The sequence below is a fragment of the Vombatus ursinus genome, unplaced genomic scaffold (assembly GCF_900497805.2).
Source record: "Vombatus ursinus unplaced genomic scaffold, bare-nosed wombat genome assembly UNPS02014832.1, whole genome shotgun sequence".
NCBI lineage: Eukaryota > Metazoa > Chordata > Mammalia > Diprotodontia > Vombatidae > Vombatus > Vombatus ursinus.
Window position 1 is genome coordinate 19,792,264 of NW_020954610.1, and position 22,095 is coordinate 19,814,358.

The following is a 22,095-nucleotide window of genomic DNA, read 5'->3' on the forward strand; positions in this document are numbered from 1 at the left end:
CTGCTCTGGCAAGTCTGGTGAAGCCTATGGACCTGTCATCTCAGAAAAATGCTTTTTAATGCATAAAATGAAATACATAGATTACAAAAGAAAGTAACTATATTGAAAAACAATAAAAATATTGTTAAAAAATAAGTTCACAGACCTCATGTTAGGCCAGCATTCTCCTTTTACAGAAAAGAAAACTAAAGCCCACTGAGGTTAAATGATTTGCCCAATGTCAGGTAATAAGGGACTGAGTTGGAATTCAGACCTAGATCTTTTGATTCCTAATTCACTGCTCTTTCCATTGCACCATGGGGTTAACATTGGGATTAATAATGGAGGTACAAATCTAGAAGACTAGAAGAATGGTGACACCTTTCAAGGAAACAGTTTGGTAGATGAGTGGGTTTTTGGGGAAAAGATAATGTTTTGCTTTGGAAATATTGAGTGTAAACTGTCTATTGCAAACATCCATCCCTTTGAAGGCAGAGGGAAGGCTTTCAGAGATTAGCTGCATGTGCTTCTGGGAAATGCAGTCTAGCATAGTTTCTTCTAGGGAACAAATTAGAAAAAACAGATTTTTTTTTTAAGGGTCAGTTGGTAAATATCCATCTGCACACTCCTGGTGAAAATATTCTCACTGACTTCTTGTGATAGGTAAATGCTGCCTAATAACACTATCACCACAAAGAGATGATAGAGGTTAAAATCTAGGTTTTATTATGCTTAAATACAAGTTCAGAGCTCAGAAAAAATAATTCTGAACTCCCATTAGGGTTCTCATAGTTTCCAATTACATCAGATAGACAGAGAAATAATTTTTGTTTTATGCCTTCACAAAGAAGACAGAATCTCACACGTTAACCAGGGGAAGGACAAACAAAATTTTACAGAGATAAATTTAAGGGAATTATTTTTCAAGTTAGTCTGGTGATATTTATCCTTCAAGGTTATATTTACAAAAGGCTAATTGAGAGAGGAGATTTATATGCCAAAAGATAACCACAAAGTCAGAGTATGTTGAGATCCTTCCATAAATAAAACTAATCAAATTATTTTAGGAAACCTTGCCTCCCTTTTGGCTTCTTATTTCAGGAATGTCTGAGGGACTTTACTAAGTTTTAGCATCTTTTTAGCATGATGGGACAAGTTTCAACCAACCAAACAGTCTCCTAAACAGGAAAGGTGACCCTGAATCCCAAATAATAAAGATTAATAAAAGGAAATTTAAAAATTTCTTTTAACACTGATTTGTTCCCATTTTGGGAAGCCCTGAGCCAAAGCAAAGACAGAATGGGATGACAACTGTGGGTTGTCAGAGGGGAGGAGAGAAGCTGAGAGTGAGGTTCAAATAGAAGTCAAGAGAGAGAGGGCGCAACACAAGGAGGAATTTTGCAATGCAAGTCAGCAGACTGAACAGGTAAGCCCTGAGGCTCAACAGCCTATGGGCCAAGGTGCAGCTTTACTTTACTTTTATTTTCAGTGGCCAAAATGGAACAGTTGGTATCCCCAAGCAGTGGATGTCTTGAACTACTGGTCATACTGACACTCTATCCTGTGGAATATGTTATCCAACTGTAAATCACAGTCTCCTCTTTACCTTTCCCTCTCTGCCAGAGAGAGGCAGAAGTTGATTCCTAAGCACATTCTGCCCTTTAAACTTTCCCTTCTAATTTCTGTTTTATTAGTTGGGTTTTGTTTTTAATTTTTGGGCAAAATCTGAATGATCCTACTGCTCTTGATTATTTTGGAATGGGAAGCTACAAAAGAGGGAGGCCAATGAATGTGTGGGATTACAGAGATACAAAAGAAAAAAGGAGCCAGGTTTGAATTTAGCTTTAAAATGTCACACTTTTCTCCTGGTTGGGGGCTGATCCAAATGAAAATAGCTTTGTGGGGTTTTTTTTTTTTTTTAAATAATTCTTACAAACTGGCTCAGATTCTTATAATCTGGCCAATAGCTCACTAACATTCAGACTCCTTAAGAATCTGCCCCATATGACAGATGTTCTAATAAACTTTGTCTTTGGCTGAAAGAAGGCTTGGGTTAAATTCTTTCAGCCAGGACTGTCGTTTTGTGATTTTGGAGTACCAGCACCCCTAAACCCCTAAACCTCAACATTTTGGTGTCCCATATAGGGAAACTGCCTACCCCCAAGTTCTTCTCTAGCCAAGACTGTGAGGTATGTAAGCCTCCCCCCTGCCCTTTCTTGCTCTGTAGTTGGGGTCGCTCTCTAAGAACCAAAGTTTTGGAGGTGCTTTTTAGACAAACAGTTATGAGGCTGTCTAGCACTCAGCCTGACACTCTCAGGCTCTCGGTCCACTAGGTCAGTTCAAGGCCATGGACCTGGGTACACCTTCCGTAGCATAGAGGACAAGGACAGACAGCCTATCAGGAAGTGTATGCCCAATTTGGTCAATTCTCTCTGGGCTAGGGAATTGGGGAAAACTGCAGTAGTTTTTTGGTTCCCTGAGGCTTACTTATCCCCTTCCCACTACACCCCTGAATCCTTCTTCATGGAGATTACAGGGAAAAGTTAGAACAGCTAAAAACATCTTGGCAGATTCTGGAGGTTTTGTGATTGATCATTAAGGAGTTTTGAAACACTTCCTTACGACCCTGGTCACTCCCTTCCCTTGAGTCAAGAGGGCATCTGTTAACCTCTCTCATAGGAGAAGAGAGTTTCACCCTTTACCCCTCACCTTTGATTTTGCCCTCCCCCACCTGGGAAAGGAAGGGGGGGGCAGCAGCTACAGTGTGGGCCCCGCTGGCAATGGCCTTCAGCCCTAGGGCAACCTTTGCCTGGAAGCATCACCTGGGTTCAGCACATCCTGCCCAAGGTTAAGAAGCTAGCCTCCCCACTTGGGTAAGCACGCTCTTTTAAATTTGTAGTTTTAAAATTAATGATGAGATGTTGATTCTTCGTGTAAATTAATTTGGAAATGCATTTAACAAAACTGAAGTCATCTGGTTGGTAATGGTTTGTTTCAAGTTTCAAATTGGTGAACTTTTTATATCAGTTATGTCAAGCAATTTTTCATAATTTGGTTACCACTAAAATAATTTGGCTATTGTTGGTTGTTGTTTTAATGAGTAAACTTGCCAAAAAGCTTGTTTGGGTTTTGATTTGCTGAGAATTTGCATGTAGAAATCTCTAATGATTGGCTTTTTACAACAGGACAAATTTAAACTTGAGATTTAAATCCTGGAAAATTTTTTCCTAAGCTGTAATTAGTGAAACTTGCTGTTTGAAGTAAAAAAGCTCATGGGATTTTATTTTGAGTTGTCTGATGGATCTTAATCCACTGATAATCAATAATCCAATTGAGAGGAATGCCACAAGCTACTCAGAGAAGGTGATACTGGTGGGAAGTCAACATTGGGAAAAGCTGAGAGGACAATTTTAGCCTCAGTCTAAGATGGTATCCTCCTGGCTCAATTTCCCTGTTATGTTCCTTTGAAAAAGGAATGTTACCCACCGGGCTATTCCTGAGTCTGGCTATGAAGTGGATTTGATACTGTATGGTTGGAAAACTGAATTCTCTGAATCCAAACAGAACTAAGGATGTTTTATCCTGTCATATCTGGGCCCTGCAATCTTTTCTGTCAGATTTGTGTCTTCTAGACTACAGGCCATTCACCTACAGTTGGTAGCAAACAGAGGGTACCAGCCAATGTCCCCCCATTGTTCCCTGAATGCAGCCTGTGCTTGGTTCCTGTCAACCTCCTCTTTGGGACCCCCTTGAGGCAGTGACAGCTCTACACCCTTTGCCAGCAGGAAGCAGTTTCAGAAGCCAAGTCCTTCATCCCTTACTTACCTCAAAAGAATTTGGATCCCATTTGTTTGAGGGGGAAATGATGAGGATGGGATCTAGACTCCAAAAAGGAAAAACCCTGGACTTTCCCACATGGCCAAAACTCTGGTGTTGCCTGAGGCTATAATCCCATCAACTGGCCTTTCATTGTGGCTATGCCCAAACTGTTAGCCTTAACCCTTAACCTAGCCTGGCCCTCCATTGTCTTATCTCTCTATGGCCTTAAATCCTTAATCTAGGATCCTTAATCCTTAATCCCAGCTAGGCTCCATTCTCCCTTGGCCAAGTGGTCCAGGTCCCTGGCATTCTATTACCTCACAGTCCTCCCCTCCCCCAGACTACTTAGCCACTCCTAGATTTCTCCCACAGTCTTTCTGTATAGCAGGTCCATCTTGTCTCCATTAAGGTGCTCAGATTCTTAAAATCTAGCCACTGCTCAGATTCTTATAATCTAGCCAGTAGCTCTCTAATGTTCAGACTCCTTAAGAGTCTGCCCAATATGACAAATGTTCTAATAACCTTGTCTTTGGCTAAAAAAAAATAATAATTCTAACAAACTCCCCAGTTGTAGAGAAATATTATGATACATGAATCTGGACCATAGGCAATATAGTGAGGCAAGACTGAACAAATTTAAGAGGTTAAAAGAGGCTTAATAAAAGCAGGATATTCTATTTAGAGGTAAATAGCCTCACACAATTTTACCCTCCCCCTTCCCATTCTCCTTTTGAAGGCAGTTTAATGGATTCAATATCTTCCTAAATGAGGGATCACTGTGATACTAAGTCTAGGGGGAAGTGGGGTCTAACGTGAAATGTCCAATAACCAGTAAGTGATGCTTACTGAATCTGAGGAAAGAGTCTACAGCTAGGTATCACCAGGATAGAGATAATCAATCATGGGAGCTAAAGATGTCACTATATCAGAGAGTATAGAAAGAAAAGATAATAAATAGGACCCTGGATAGAGCCTTGAGGAACACCCACAGTTAGAAGGTGGACTTAACTGGATGGTGAAACTTCAAAAGAGACTGAGAAAGAGCTCTTAGATTGGTAGGAGGAGAACTAGGAGGAGACAGTGTCATGAAAACTCAGAGAAGAGAGTATCTTGGAGGTGGTCAACAATTTCAGATGTAGCAAGGGTGAGGCCAAGGAGCATGAGAACAGAAAAAAACATTGGATTTGAGAATTAAGATAGTTGGTAATTTTGAAATAGGCAGCTAATAACATGACCTTTAATAAATTAGTTGTTGAGTGAATGAATCCTGCAGATAGGATTTACATGTGATATAAAACCAGAATGGAAGGAACCATATTTAATCAAACCAGATACTTTTACAGATAAGGAAACTGAAGCCCAGACAGATTAAGTGACTTGCCTAATGTCACGGTGGTCATAAATAGCAGAACCTCATTTTCAACCCCACAACTTCTGCCTTAAAATGCAGTGTTCTTTACATCATGCAGTCTCTCCCAGACTGATTGGTAAAACATTATATATTTACAAAAATAGAAAAAAAACTTAACCTTGTATGTTACAACTTTAAGAAATGTATTAATGTATATAATAGAGGGCAGGAATTTTTTCATTTTGTCTTGGTATTCCCAGCACCTCCCACAGTGCCTTACATTCACATAGGGGATGCTTGATTAAAGTTTGGCCAATAACATTTCAAGTCATGGAAGCGGCAGAAGAGGCAGTTAGCTTATATTGCAACTCGCTTGCATGAATGGTGAATTCACTACAGGAAGGATGGAAGTGAGTCAGTGTTTTATGACTTTCATCTTCCAAAGTCTAAATACGCCTGCTAAGTCAGAATTCCACACTTGCACTTTAAGCCCTAGGGATGGATGGTCAAGCAAAAGCAGCAGCCACTTTAATTCTTTCACTGCAATTCTGAACACCAGGAGGCGCCAAGCCATCTGTGAGAAGGAAACACGCGCGCGTGCGCAGATCCTCTCGACGTTCCCCACTCCGCCTTTCGCAGCCTTCGTTCTCCTCCACTCCCCGCCTTTATTTCCATCATTGCCCCAGGGCTGCCGATCGTTGGAACGGGTCTGGAGAGCAGGTGCCTACGTCATCACCGGGCGCCAGCGTCGCTGCCTACTGTCCGGGCAAGGTCGCTTGGTCCCTGAGCAGGGGTCTCTGCGGCTCGATCCAGTTTGTTCTAGGCGGCGAGATTGAGGAGATGTCGGGGTTCACTCCAGATGAGAAGCTGCGGCTGGAGCAGCTGCGAGCCCTGAGGAGACAGTGGCTAAAGGACCAGGAGCTGAGCCCCCGGGAGCCCGTACTGCCCCGGCAGAAGACTTTGTCGGGCTTCTGGGAGAACTTCCTGCAGACCGACTCCATCTGGAGGAGATTTGTGAGTGACGGTGACCCCGGCCCCACTTACCCTAGGACGTGCCTCCTCCCTCCCTGGAAAAAAAAAAAAAGCGGGGAGGGGGAAGCACCTCCAGAGGCCTTGCTCCTCTGAATATCCATCCCGGGAGCATTTCCTTTTGTCAGTCAGTCAGCGTTTACTAAATTAATTTAATTATTTTTATTTATTAAGTTTAAATTAAATAAACTAAGTGTTTTGTTTATTAAGTGCCTACTATGTCCAAGTAATGGTGCTAAGCTCTGGAGGTAGAAAAGTAAAAGGTAGTCAGCCCTTGCTCTCAGTGAGCTCACAGTCCAATGGGGGAGAGACGGTGTGCAAACAACTGTGTACAAACAAGCTATATACAGGATAAGTTGGAAATAATTAAGTTGTTAGTGCAACAACAGGGACATTTTTGAGGTTTCTAACGTCACTGAGATTCAGTTTCCTCTCTTGTAAAATCTGCCTCAGTTTCCTTGTCTGTAAAATGAGGATAATAATAGCACCCACATCCCATGGTTGTTGGGAGGATAAAATGATATAATATTTGTAAAGTGCTTTGCAAAACTTAAAGAGCTATTACCATTGACTACTTACTGCTAATAACAACTATTATTAAAGTGGATATAGCAATACCTTCACAGGATTGTTATGATTGTTATATATGGGAAAGCCTGAAGGGTTGTGTAAATATGAAATCATCATTAGTGGTGTTAGAAAAGACAGTCTCCCAAAACAGTCTCTAGGCCACTATTCAAAACTGATCATCCCACATTGTGAGAAGACTTTTCCCTCTATTCCCTCTCCCTTGCTACTACACTGCTCCTATCTCTTCCCTTACGTGTCTGGCCTTATGATTTCCAAAAATGTAAAGGTCCTTCCCCCTCCCCTTTTTTTTAAGACTATATACAATGTGGTATGGTTTTGGAAAAGCAGTATTTTAATTAATTATTAACTTAATTGTTAAGTTAAACAGTGTTTAACTTAATTATTGTTAGAATAAAAGAGGCAGACAGAGCTCTCTAGAGCTCCCTCCAAGATGCTCTAACTCTTAGTCAACCTTTGCTTTACCTAGTCCTGACAACAAGTAAAATTTGAATGCCATTGGTTGAAAATTGCCATCCTACAGAACAGTCTGTGAGCTGTCACTAATGTTCATTGTCACCAAATTAATGGTGAGAACTTGACCTAATCACCATTCTGTCGCTAATTAGCTGTGTGACCTTGGGAAGTCATCTAACTTTTTTGGGTCTTAGTGTGCTAATTTAAACCAAAATGAAAGAAGAAAGTAAGCTTGGATTAGGTGATCTCTGAAGTCCTTTCTAGTTTAAAATATCTATGACTTAAGGGCAAGCTGAGGCATTTATCTGAGTGAGATATCCTAGGGGCATGCAACCTGGTAATAGAGGAGTCTCATTGGCCTTAATTTAGAAAGGCCAAGGTCACCCACTGCATCCTGAGCCATCCCTAGTCATCTTGACCTTTGTCTCACCACTGGACTTTGATCACTCTGGAGGAGAGTGTGAAGCTGACCTTTCTGCAGTTCTGCCCCACTTATATCTAATTCATGTGAAAGTCCTCATTGGTCCTTCGAGAAGAAAGGATGAATAACAGCAACCATTGTCACCTCTCCTGTTTAGCACAGCAGTAGAAATGCTGGATGTAGAATTAAGATAGGAACAAAATTGAGGAAATCCTCATAAGTAAAAAAGAAACAAAATTATTCCTTTTTGCAGATGATATGATAATGTACTTAAAGAACCCTAAAGACAAAAAAAAATAATTCAAATTGAGCAAACTTGAAGGATATAAAATAAATCCATAAAAATCATCAGCATTTCTGCCATTAAAACCTAGCAAGAAGAGATAAGACAAATTCCATTCAGAATTACTACAGATTGTACAAAATACTTGAGTCAACCTTTCAAGATATATACAAGAACTATGTAAATAGAACTACAAGCAACTGTTTACAAAATAAAGAAAGACATAAATAATTGGAAAAATACTAATTGCTTATAGGTGGGATGAGCCAGTATAAAAAATGACAATACTATAGCTGAATTAATTTACTTATTCAATGCTATACCAATCAAGTATCAAAGGATTACTTTATAAACTAGAAAAAATAATAGAATTCATATGGAGACCAAAAAAAGGTCACTAATCTCAAGAGAAATAATGAAAAGAAATGGTAACAGAAAGGACCTAGCAGGTCCTTTACTATACTATACTGTACTATAATACAAAGCAGTTATTATTAAAATAATTTGGTACCATTTAAGAAATACCAGTCAGTGGAACAGATTACGTCTACAAGATACGGAAAATGTAACACCTTATGATTTGATAAATACAAAGCTGCTCACTATTTGATAAAAACTTCTGGGAAAATTGGACAGCAGTATGGAAGAAATTAGATTTAGCACATCAACATCATACCAAGATAAGCTCCAAATGGGTATGTCACACCTAGATATAAAAGTCATATTGTAAACAAATTAGAGAAACGTGGAATAAATTCCCTATCATATCTATGGGTAGGAGAAAAGTTCATGACCCACAGAATAGAGATCACAGAATAGAGATCATCAAATGAGATATTCATAAAAGACTTCAGCGCATTGTAGGTACTTAAAAATGCCCATCCCTTCACAGAAGATAAGATAGATCATTTTGATTTAATTTAAAACTTTTTGCACAAATGAATCTAATGAAGTTAAGAATAAAAAGGAAACAAATATCTAGGTAAAAAATCTTTGCAATAAGTTTTTCTGACAAAAGTCTTATGTGACCGGTAAAATCTGAAATAACTGAGGAAACAAAGGTTCAAACTTCTGAGCATATTAATTTATTAAGCAATACATGCCAATTGCATAACAAATAAGGACCAGGCCTCCTTGGCTTGGCACTGGACCCTAAACACAGGGGGAGACAGATTTTTATACATTAAAAGAAAACAATTAACAGCATATAAACCAGAATATTTAAGGAACTGATTCAAATTTATAAGAAAAAGAATCATTCCCTACTTGATAAATGGTCTAAGGATATGAACAGGTATTTCTTAAGGGGAGAAATCCAGCCTTATGAAAAAATGCCCCAAATCACTACTAATTAGAAAAATGCAAATTAAAGCAACTCAGATTTCACCTCATACTCATCAGAGTAACAGATAACAAAAAAGGAAAATAGTAAATGTTGAAGGACTTTGGACCCATGAATTGGTACAACCATTCTGGAAAACAATGTGGAATTATACAGAAAAAATTGATAAACTTAAAAAAAACCCCACTATGCTACTGCTAAGCCTATACTCAAACAAGGTCAGTCAACTAACACTTGAGGAAAGCCTTTTATTTAAAAAATAAATTAGAGTAGCTTTTTTGAGGAGGCAAAGAACTGGAAATTAAAGGTATGTCTTGGGGCAACTAGGTGGCGCGGTGGATAGAGCACTGGCCCTAAAGTCAGGAGGACCTGAGTTCAAATGAGGCCTCAGACCAAACACTTGACACTTACTAGATGTGTGACCCTGGGCAAATCACTTAACCCCAATTGCCTAAAAAAAAAAAAGAAAAAAAATGTAAAAAAAAAAAAAGTATGCCCTTCAATCGAGGAATGACTGAATAAGCCATGGTATAGGAATGTGATGGAGTATTACTGTGCTGCAAGAAATAAGGAAATTGGTGATTTCAGAAAAAAAGCAAAGACTTCTATGAACTAATACAGAGTGAAGTGAGCAGAACCAGAAGAACAGTTTATCCTCTGACATTAGTATTATAAAAATGAACAATTTTGAGGACTTGGGTCAACTGATGAGGAATGAAATGAGCAGTACCAGGAAAATAGTTTATACAGTAACAACACTGTAAAATATAACTTTGAAAGCTGTAAGATCTATGATCAATACAGTGGCCATTCATGATTTCAGAAGACTGATGCTGAAACATGCTATCCATGACAGAGAGATGATAAATTTAGGGTACAAAATGAGGTAAACATTTTTGTATGCAGCCATTGAGGGAATTTGTTTTGCTTGACTATGCATATATGTTTTAAGAATTTTTTTTTTTTGTCACTGGGGTAGGGAGAGGGAGAGAAAAAAAGATTTGTTAATTAAGGTGGGAAGGATGCCTACAGATGTAAAATGTTGTGTATACTTTCTTGACAGTTTTATTTTGTCACAAATCTCTCAAAGTGTGAGTAATCTATAAATGTAATGTAAAAATGAAATATCACAATATTTTAAAAAGAACTGTCATTATGGTGAGGATTTAATATTAATTATTTCAGCATCTAAATATGTTGAAATGATAATTAATGTCCAAGTCAAGTCAACAAGTATTAAAGCCCCTACTCTGTATGAGGCACCATGCTAAGCATTGGGGACACAAAGAAAGGCAAAAACATCCTCAAGGGGCTTCACTACAGCTATGATATAAGTGTTTCAGCCTTATTGACTTTAAGAGATAACCTGTTTTCAGTCCCATTTTTTTAAATTAAATTAAATTTTAAAATAGTTAGTGGGGAGGCATTTCAGGCTTAGCAGTTAACAGTCATGAATGAAAGAGAATAAACATTTGTATAGTGCTTACTATGTGTACCTGGCACTCTAAGTGCACCTATTATGTGCCAAGCACTGTGCAAAGTGCTCTATCTCATTTGATCCTCACAACCCTTCAAGGTAGGAGCTATTATTATCCCCACTTTACAGTTGAGGAAACTGAGAAAGACAGAAGTTAAGACTTGCCCAGGATAACATAGCTAGCAAGTGTCTGAGGCCCATCTTGAACTCGAAGTTTCTTTACTTGAGGCCTAGTACTCTATTAACTACACCATCCAGCTGTCTTACATGATTTGAGTTAGGTAACTTACAGATCTAGTAGCAAAGATGGGACTCTAAATGACCTACTCTGTCATGACTTATTAGTGATTCTTTGTCTCACTCCTAGTATTCACATCTTCCCCGTCTAATTGCTCACTTTGGAATATGACATAGAAGTAAATATAGCATTACTGTTGTTTTGTTAAAGATGAAATATGTAGCCTTAAAAAACAAGCTAAATAGTTTGGATTTTATTATTTCACTTATGATTTTAACTTTTTGTTAGATTAAGTTATTGCAAAAATTGGGATAAATTTGAGAGATCAACAGTTTATCAGGTATTTTGCTTTATGGTCTCATTCCACAGATGAGAAAACTGTGGGCCAGAGAGGTAAAAAATGAATTGTTCTCTGGTCAGAGAAGTAATAAATGGCAAAGCCAGAATTTGACCCTAAGTCTTCTGACTGGAGATTCACCATTCCTTACATTGCACCATTCTGCTCACATATCGCCCCTCCAAAAAAATTTGTTTAATTTCTCCCCTTTCCCTCCCAGACACTACTCTCTCACTTTCACGTTTTCTTCTTCAATACCTTTTATGTTAAGAATATCATTGTACTTTATTAAAACTTTGTCAAGGTGTCCAGGCAAACCTTCCATCTATTCTTTTATAGTTGCAAGCTACATGTTGATTATATAGATATTAATTAACCCTCCAGTACACCATATTCCCTGTTTGTTTCCCCATCACTGACTTTCCAGTTAATCCTCTCAGGAATGATTTTGGGTTCAGTAGGTTTATGAAGGCAGCTTCAGACCCTCAGAAGTCACTTGCTGCTGATTTTTGCTCAACCCCAGAGAAAATAGTTTTCTCAGTTTGTAGGTTCAGTGTTGTTTCTCTTATGTTTAGAAGCACAGGGTAAATGGAGCTTAACTTACTGTACGTTTGGGATTGGAAATTGATAACTCAATGGGGTTAATTTGACTTAGAGATTTCTATTGAATAAAACTTTTTCATAATTTATATATAAAATCTTAGACATTATCCAGGTTGTGTGGTAAAATATACCTAACATATTTCTTTTTTTGTTTGTTTTTGTTTTTAGGCAATTGGGGTTAAGTGACTTGCCCAGGGTCACATAGCTAGTAAGTGTCAAGTGTTTGGTCTGAGGCCGGATTTGAACTCAGGTCCTCTTGAATTCAGGGCCGGTGCTGTATCCACTGCACCACCTAGCTGCCCCAATATATTTTTTTAAAAGTCTTACTCTGTTATTCTTACAAAAAACCCTTTGCCTTAATGCCTGACTTGCTTTGTAATGGGTGTGTAATTCTCCCTCAGCGGTCCTGCCCTCAGTAGGGATCTTAGGCCAGGGTTTTTTGAAAAAAAATTGTGTGAACATCTTATAGAGGTTTAGAAAATACACAGCTTATATGTACAGATAATGTTATTACAGTGAATTTAGTTGGTATGTATGCTCCAAACATTCACTTTTGTTTATTTCTAGGCTTTTAAGACATATCGAAATGGAATGTTTGTTTTTGCTAATTTCCTTATACCAGCCTGGATTGTTCACTATTATGTCAAATATCATGTACAAGTAAGTATTTGAAGTAAATATTGTTTGGGGTTATGCATTTATTTTGTTGTAAAATAATGAAAAGCTAACTGTTATCCAGGTGTACGTCAAATTGCTTTACTTTGTAATTTCCAACTTAAAAACTGAAGGGTCAGTGTCCCCAAGACTCCTTCCTTTGAATTTGATTATTTGGAATGCATTTTATTAGAGAAATAATGTGGAGGTGGGGTGGGGGTGAGATGGGGGTGGTCCTGGAACAGCCAATGAAATTCATAAAGGAGTTGAACTCTACAACTAATAGTATTTGCCGTAGATTTGAAGCCTAGGACCAAGGGTTCTGGCAGTACAAGAAGGAGGAGAATAAGTTAATTAGTCAGCTAGCATTCATTAAACACATAATCTGTGCAGGCATTGTGGTAGGTGCTGGGTATTCAAAGGCAAAAATGAAAACATTTCTGCCTTCAAGGAGCTTATGTTCTGCTGGGGAAATACAATGTATTCAGAGATAAGTAAAGACAGGATATGTACAAAATGAACAAAGAATTATCTAGAGGGCAGGGACATGCAGCCAGGGAAGCAGAAGAGTCACGCTCATAATTGGGAGCTGCAAATAGGTACATGGAGCTGAAGCAGGGCATGAAAGAATAATACCTAATCGTTATGGAAAGATATGCTGGAGCCAGATTATGAACAACCAGAAGAATTTGGCACTAAAAGCAATGGGGAGCCACTAAAGCACCTTGAGCAGAGAATAGTGACATGGTCACCCTCCTGCTTCAGGAATATCAATTTGGCAGTTTTCTGGAAGATGAGACTAAGTACAATAATGAAAAGGCTAAAGTAATACGTAAGAGGTTATGTTGACCTGAACTAGGGTGGTGGTGCAAAGGACTCCCAGATATCATGAATCCAGCCCTCTTTCCTCAGAGCCAGCTAGGAGGTGCAATGGATAGATAGAGCTGGGCCTAGAACCTGGGAGACCTGAGTTCAAATCTGGCCTCAAACACTAATGTGTGACCTTGGGCAAATCACCTATTCTCTGTTGCCTCAGTTTCCTCAATTGTAAAATGGGGATAATAATAGCACCTACCTCCCAGGGTTGTGAGGATCAATTGAGATAATTTGTCAAAAGCTTTAGCATAATCTCCGACATATTGTGAGTGCTATATAAATGCTTTCCTTCCCATGTTCTCTTGAGTCCATTTTGAGGCAGTCTTTTTACACCTCTTGGATTAATTCATTACCTTACTTAACCTGGGGCCATCTCCAGTCATCCTGATCTGTATCTTGCCACTGGATCCACGTGGCTCTGGGGGAGAAAGTGAGGCTGGTGACTCTGCACAGCCCTCCTCACTTCAGTCCATTTCACTTGCAAGTCATGGCATCACCTTCATTATGTCATGATACTCATCAACAACGAAGGACAAACAGTAACAATCCTGTAACAAACAACAATCCAGTCTGATATCTTCAACTACCTGTTTGACATCTCCACCTGGATACCCCAAAGGCTCAGTTCACATGTCCAAATCAGAAATTGTCTTCCTCCCTGAGCCTGCCCCTTCTTTTAGCTGTCCTATTTCTGATGGGTTTACCACCACTCTTCCAGTCACTCATGCTCTGCAACCAAGACTTCTCTTCAACTCCTCAGTCTCATTTAACTCCTTAACTCTTCTCTGAGCTTATTACTTGCCAAATCTTGTTGATTGTACTTCCTCAGTGTTAGAAGGAAGTGAAGACTGTAAATTACAGTGGCTGATCTGCAAAAATAGAAGTTTACATACTAAAGAGTCCCTCCGTCACCCTCTGAATGTTCTTGCCTTGGTTTTTTGTGATACACTCGGGCGGTGGTTGTTTTCTGGCAGGTCTGACAGATTCTTCCCAGTCTCTTTTCAGGATCAACAGGATCCATCTACCTACTCCCTGCCCAGGATCTATGTCCTACTCCTTCCATTTGAGTATACTCCAAGGCTGTGTCCTGAGCTCTTCTCTCTCTCTCAGTGATGCTCCCAGCAACCTCCAGGAATTCAACCACCATCTTTGTCCACAAAGCCAGTTTTCCTCTCTTCAAAAGTTCATACTTTCATTTCTCTTTGTTCCTTAAGCTTTAGACATTTGTATATACATATATTAGGCCATGGGTTTTACTGCTGGCTCCTTTCTTGGATTTTGTTCTTCTATGAACTTCCAGGTGTCTCAACCACTGTTCTTCATTCACTAGAGCTCCTGTTTCTATGTTATCTATGTTGTGCCTATACAATGATGGTTTTGTCCCTAAGCTAACTTTTTTTTTAAACCCCTTTGCCTAGATTTACAAGACACCTAGGAAATAAACTTTTGTAGGCCTTCGTTAGGTGCACTTCATCCCTGGGAAGGAGTTTTGTCATCCCTGCATTTTAAACCATAGTCCAAAATCCCATTCTTGTATACTATGTTCTTAGTACCATCCAGATGAGTTTTTCTCCTCTACATTCCTTGCCTTTACTGGGGAGCAGTGGAATACACAACTTGGGTCACTATGCTCTTTAGTTTCTTGTTCAAGATTTTGTAGTTTGAGACAATACTTTTGGTCTCTTTTTGGTAATAGCATGTATCCATATGAATCACAAGAAGTGATTAGTAATCCATTTTTTGGTTTTTGTTTTTTTTAGTCATCCCTTTTTGATAATTCTTGGACCAAAAGAGTAGTCATAATTATTACTCTTCTATTCTTCCAACATTTATGATGATCTTGAACCTAAAAGCTTCTTTATAGCTCTACTGTTTCATTCCTTGAAGAACAAGCATCTACTTCCTCCTCAAAACATCTAGTTTTCCCTCTTAAGGAAAAGCCTTAGTTTTTTAGTTCTGAATGTAAATTGATTCTTTTCTTTCTCAGTGTTTAAATTCTTCTATTCCTTAGCCTCTTGATAAGGGTAAATTTCCCCTCTTCCACTTCAGACATCTTATTTTTCCTTTTTTTAGTTGAAACCCTATTTTCATTTTTTAAAAAAGAAACACTTTTTTGTTCTTATAACTTTGAGTCTGTTCCAGGTCTTCCTCTCCAGAAGAGAGACAATTGTACATTTGAAACACAGTCAGTTGGTATGGCAGAATAACAAACACCATGCACTCAAAGCATATCATTGCAAAATTCTTCCTACTAGCCTACTGATTTCAGTTTTTTAAAGCCTTGTTTTTTGATCTACCTATGTGTAGTTCAAAACACCCTTAAAGCTCCTGGACTATACAATCAATTTATTTTTTTAGTCTCAACAACTCTCAGAGCCACTCTTCTCTCTCCTTTTCCCAGGCTCCTTTCTTTCACCAACTTTGCCTCACTCCGTAATCCTCTGTATCAAATTGCTTTATGCACCAATTTGTTTCATTTACCTTTTCTTTCTTGTTTTGCCTACTACATATCCTTTACCTTCTCTTTGAGTACTTCTCTTCAAGTTCTTGCTCACCATTCCTCCTTAATCAGATTCCTTTTTTTTTTTTTAACGCACAAAACGATTTATTAATGTGACACTTATTTGTTGTTCAGTGTTGTGGGTAACATGTAGATAGAACCAGAACTCTGTAGCACGTTTTCTATGCCAGGTACTGTGCTAAGCCCTTTACAAGTATTATGTCATTTGAGCCTCGCAACAACCATGGGAGTTAGGTACTGTTATTTTCCCCATTTTACAGATGAGGAAAATGAGGGAGACAGGTTTAATGACTTGCTTAGGAGCAAAAAAGTATTTTACATCCAACCTACATGGAGTGAACAAAGGATTGATTCTTTGAGGCTACAGGATTCCCTGAAATAACTTACTTAAATCACATATTATGTAAAAACTAGTGACCCTCTTTCCTACTCTCTTAAGTTTCACTTAAAGAATGTGGACCTGGAGGTTTTCCTCCAGGTTTTCCTCAATTTCTCCAAAATTTTTCTTTGCTAAATTTAATTGCCCTCCAAACCACCAAATATTTTCCTTCTCCTTATTCAGCTCAATTACTTCTCTTTTTTTTCTATAATCTTTAACTCATAAGGAGAAGGAAGTCTTAGAACCTGATTTTACAGATGAGAAAAAAAGACCTATAAAGATTAAGTGACTTGTTGAGAGTCTCATGGTTTAGTTGGGAGTAGATTCCAGGTTTTCTGACTCTTACAGTGTTCTTAAAGTACTGAAATGTCTTTGTCATCTAAGCCAGTGGTTCTCAAAGGATGTGTCATAATATAATAATGTGCTACAAACTATGCTGTAATATGTTGGATTTTATATTATTGCAGATAAAATAAAATTTATAAATGGTTTTGCTTAATATAAATTTTACTGCTCCATGCAGATTGCACCCTCTCTTCAATTCAGCTTTTTTAGAAAGCTGCTTAGAGCACTGATAGGTTAAATGATTTGTGAGAGGTCACAGCCATTATGTATTTAGAGATAGGTCTTCTTGATTCTGAGTTCAGCAGCTTTCTGTTCTCTCCATTTTCTCTCTCCTTTTTTCCTTTCTCCTCTCTTACTACCTCCCAATTTTTTTTTTAAACTAACCAAGCACATGTATGGTAACATATAGTATTTGCAAAATAAACAATATTGTTATTATACATATGCACTTACCTCGGAACACATCAGAGCTCAAATTCACAAAAAAAGTCAACAAAAACACTTTATATATGAGAAACCTGACCCTCCCATGGTGCTGCCAAATTAAATGTTTAGTATGTCATAATTCTGTACAGCAAAGAATACCATGCTTTTTTGAGAACAACTGACCAAGACCCAATAATATACCTACAAAATAACCATTTTTAAGTGTATTATTTCTGAACATCCATGTCAAATGAATAAGTTGTAAATCCTATATCTGTATTATGTTTCCATTTTGGATAGGTAATACCATAATTTAGGGTGCTTTAGGCAAATTTTTAGCTCCAGTTCCTTCTATCCAAGAAAGGAAAAGTCTTATAAATTGAATGAAGCGGTCTCAGGGTCTGTATATGTCTGAAGATAATAGGAGAATGGTAGTACAGTAGTTATTTTATCCAGAGTTTATGCAGATGATATCTTTTCAGAATTCTTAAATGATTTTGCTTTTCTGGGTAATAAAAGTTAATTTGGTTTTGTTCTATTCCTGGCTCATAAACTGAGAAATACTGGTATGTTTTCAAGTGACATTTTAGATAAGTAGAAAATGATTTTTAAAACTGGTAGAAAATTTTTAGGCATTTTATTTCTTGAAAGAAAATGTGCTTCAAGATATTTGCAACTTGTGAATATAAAGGTTATTTTTATATTTCTATGTCCACATGACCTTATAAACTGTTTATTTCCCTAAAACAATGGTTGCATAACAATGTTCTTAACTTCTGAAAGTGGAAGAGCCATTTATGTTTTAAATAATTGGACGGGTATATATACTTAATAAGTGCTTATTGACAATGTTATTCTTTAGTTTTAGAAGAAAGTATCAAAATAAATTAACAGAACCTTATTTTTGTTGCAGACAAGGCCATATGGCATCGTTGAAAAGAAACCCAAAATATTTCCAGTAAGTCTTTTCAACTTATTTTTCTGAATTTTTTTCTTTTAGTTCTTTTTTATTTCATGTTGCCTTACCATCATCTAATGTTTTACCCCTTGTTGTCTAAATCTTGCTTTACGTATTGTAAAAGAAAAGGTAGAAAATGGAAGCATTGCTTGTTAGTAATGGCTGGAGTGGGCAGTCTGGATAGAAAAGTAACATGCTATGTGACCTTGGGCAGTGTTAAGTTTGTTTTGGAGAATTTTAGGTTCCTATAGTTTGTCACTGGCAATTACCTCTCTATAGGGGTAGGAAGAGGCAGCATGCTGCCTTCAGTTAATCTACCCAGATGCTAATGCTCACTGAGCACTATGTCCAAAAGATGCAGAATTCTTTGGCACAACTCCTGGATCACCTAGAGTGGCTTGAGTTTATCTTGTTAATTAGCATGGTAGTCAGAGCTGATATGGACACAGGGTCTCCAGTTCTAATCCCTGGATCATTCCTAGTAACCCGCTTGTCATTTCTTTTTACTAATGACCCCATTTTCAAATTCTGACTTTAGTTGTACATATAGCATTACATATAATATAGCATTATGGTAATTTAGTGTTATCTTTTTGGATTCATAAAATTTGACTCTTGGACCCTCATTCAGTTCTTACTGGCAAAGCAGAGCACAAGCCCTGGTTGGGGCCCATCAGACTGAAACAGTTTTGAATAGGGACCTCCCAATGAACTGTCATTTTAGGATTAGCCTAACTAAATGATGAATGGTCAGCCACCAGGTTTTGATTTTTTTTTTTTTTTTTTGGTCACAGAAACTCATTAGATCATCAAAGTGTGGAGGAGTCATAGCCCTTGTCATAGTCATTGGTAGAATGATGAAATCACAGCTCCCTGAGGTAGTGAATTGTGTATTCATAAAAGCAAAGTCAGTATTTAGTCAGTCAGCAAGCATTATGTGCCTTACAGCTTAATCTTCCTAAAACATTACTTTGAGCAAAATAATAAATCCATTTATGTAAAACATGAAACTCATAAAATGCTTTGTGAGGCAGATAATGCAAATAATATCCCCATTTTTACAGGTAAGAAAATTGACTTAGGTTAAGTGATTTGCCCAAGGCCTGGGCTTTAAACTGGGTTATAACTGGGATTTAAACTCAGATCTCCTGATTCCAAGTCAAGTCCTCTTTCCACCTAACTGTGTTGTCACCCTGCCATTCCTTTATTTCAGATGCCTTTATAGCCCTTTAGTTTATCATTTAATGTTCTCCATATTTTGGCCCTAGGTCTTTTTGAATTGTGGAGTAGAAACTAAACCAGAAAAAAGAATGGTCTCTTGTTGCCTAATTTGAAATTGAGAAGACTGGAATATTGTAAAGCAAAAATAACCAGTCATTTAAAATCTTTTTACTTGTTGGGTATAATAAATGCTTAATATTTTCCTTGTATACCTGATACCAGCTTAAATGCCTGAAACCACAGACTAGAGTCTCATATTCTGTAATACTTGAAGAGGACTTAAGCAGAAATGGAATTTCAGATGCTTTGTCATCACCTCCAGTTTTGAGCTGGTGAGGGTGGTCCAGAAAGAAATGTTTGTGTGTCCAGTCTGAGCCCTCCCCTTCACTGCCCCCACCCCCTCCATGAAAACAAGATCTTCCATTACAGGTTTTATTAAGCTAAATTATGTCCTAAACAAGGTGCCTTTTATTCTCATGAACCATCAGAAAATGGTTGCCAAATTTGCCAATTCTTTAATCATTTAATTAACAGGACTTTGACTTTTCTATAAAATTCATGCACATGCATGGTAAATCTAGTATTTGCAAAATAAACACTACTATTACACATGTGCACTAACCTCAGAACACACTCAGAGCTCAAACCTTTGCTCTGACTACTCACTAAACCTGGTTATATTTACTTCTACCTCCTCCTAGCTTATCTCAGTCTTGTTTATTCTTACTTAGAAGCTGCCTGGGATTAATCATGCTAGATTTTGTCTCTAGAACTTATTAGCTTTGAGACCTTGGGCAAGTCACTTTATTTCTTTGAAATTCAGTTTTCTCACCTCTTAAAGTGGAAATCAGAGCAACTACTTGCAGGGTATTGTGTGCACCAAAAGAGATACTTGGAAAATATTTTGCAAACTTTAAAATGCTTGAAGTAAGCTATTATTGTACTACATTTCATAGTCACCTTTATTATTCAAAGCCTAGATCATTTCCCTTTTATGAAGCTTTCGGAGAATGATCTCTTCAACACTTCAGTAAGTTGACAAGTCTTAGACTTTTTTGGTGAACTCTAGTCACCTAGCATTATCTAATTCTTTTATTATTTAAATTGTCTTATTAAGCACCGTGCTGAGCACTGAGGGTGTTAAGAAAGGCAAGAAGACATTCCCTGCTCTTAAGGAGATCACACTCTAATGGGGGGGGCCCTACACCATGGAAACAATTTATGCACAAACAAGTTATGTACAGGATAAATTGGAGATTAACAATACAGGGCATGTGCTACCTTTAAGGGGAATCACAAAAGGGTTAGGTTCTTTGAAAAAAACAAACAAACAAACTGAATCTTATGATTGGACTCTCTGTACCCAGGGTACATGTTTAGTAAGAAACAGAACATTAGAACTGGAGAGAACATTAGATAGCATTTAGTCTAACTCTTACTTTATGGTTTAGAGAAACAAGCTCAAGGTGGAACTGATTTAGTATTATAGGTTAGAGCTACAAGTGAAAGTGATCTCAGCAGTTGGATTTCTCATCTTACAGATGAGGGAACAATGCCAAAAAGGCTTGCCAAAAGGTCATGCAAGTCTGGAGCTACAGACTAAGCTGGGATCCTACCTAACCCAGGTCCTCAGACTTCAAATTCAGCATTTTCCCACTATATACTTACTCAAATCACAGAATTAGTGAAAGAACCAGGCTCAACGGAGTCAGGAAAACCTGAGCTTCATTTTGGTCATTGTTGAATAGTGTCTCACTCTTCATGACCCTGTGGACCATACCGTCCATGGGATTTTCTTGGCAAAGATAGTGGAGTAGTTTGCCATTTCCTTCTCCAGCTCATTTTATAGATGAGGCAACTGAGGCAAACAGGGGTAAGTGACTTGCCCAGGGTCACACAGCTAGAAAGTGTCTGAGGCCAGATTTGAACTCAGGAAGCTGCCCAATGTGAAATGTAGCAGTCTCTTAAAGCTTTCAACTCCTACTCTCCTATCTTGGGATGTACAGGTGGAAAAAATGTTTTGGAGCTGTGTAAATGATTGGGGAGAAAAATGCAGTAGGCCTTTTGTGTTGTCGTTCCCACGCAAAATACCTCTTTTCCATTTTATATATATTTATATTGTGTGGGGGGGGGGACTAGTGGAAAAAATAGGACATAAATTCTAAGACTGTACCTTCAGAAACTTGGTGTTTATTTAAAGTGATCCACTGACAACACAGTCAGTTTTGAATAATAAGCCAAACAAATGGGTCAAAATTTTGGTAAAAATATTGCAAACTTGGAAATTATACATAAATTATATTAATGATGGAGTTGAGTTCAAATTTAGACCTATCATCTTAAATAGTGGCAAGTTACTTAATCTCTCTGGTCTTGTTTCCCTTCTCCATAGAAGGATATGTAAATTACCTTTACAATCCCTTTCCATCCCTAAATTTATGATCCTATGATCTCAGTACATTTCACCAAGTCACCACTAACATGCAATTCAGGACTAAAATTGTGAAAGGTACCTGCTAGTTTGAATTTTTTTCAAGCACTAAATATTTCAATAAATATCTTGCTTTGCTTTGTACATGTTTAAGTAAATAGAACTGGGTAAACTATTTGTTGTGATCTTTGTTTTTTAACAGGGTGATAAAATTCTGGAGACTGGAGAAGTGATTCCACCAATGAAAGTTTGTGATATACATGATTATCATTAAAAAATGTTCTTAAAATTCCAAAAGCTTGTAAATCCAACTTTTGTTTCTGTACCAGAAAATATTTTCTGTATAAGTAACTTAATAAAG

The 22,095-nt window shown here is 37.8% G+C and overlaps 1 protein-coding gene across 1 annotated transcript; it reads left to right on the forward strand.

Annotated features, from left to right (window-relative positions):
- The first annotated feature begins 5,858 nt into the window (after positions 1–5,858).
- Positions 5,859–22,031, forward strand: NDUFB6 (NADH:ubiquinone oxidoreductase subunit B6). Its single transcript, XM_027839002.1, has 4 exons — positions 5,859–6,163; positions 12,491–12,583; positions 18,038–18,082; positions 21,937–22,031. Exons 1-4 carry the CDS (start codon positions 5,990–5,992, stop codon positions 22,006–22,008), a joined length of 384 nt encoding a protein of 127 aa, XP_027694803.1. The 5' UTR covers positions 5,859–5,989; the 3' UTR covers positions 22,009–22,031.
- Positions 22,032–22,095: the final 64 nt, after the last annotated feature.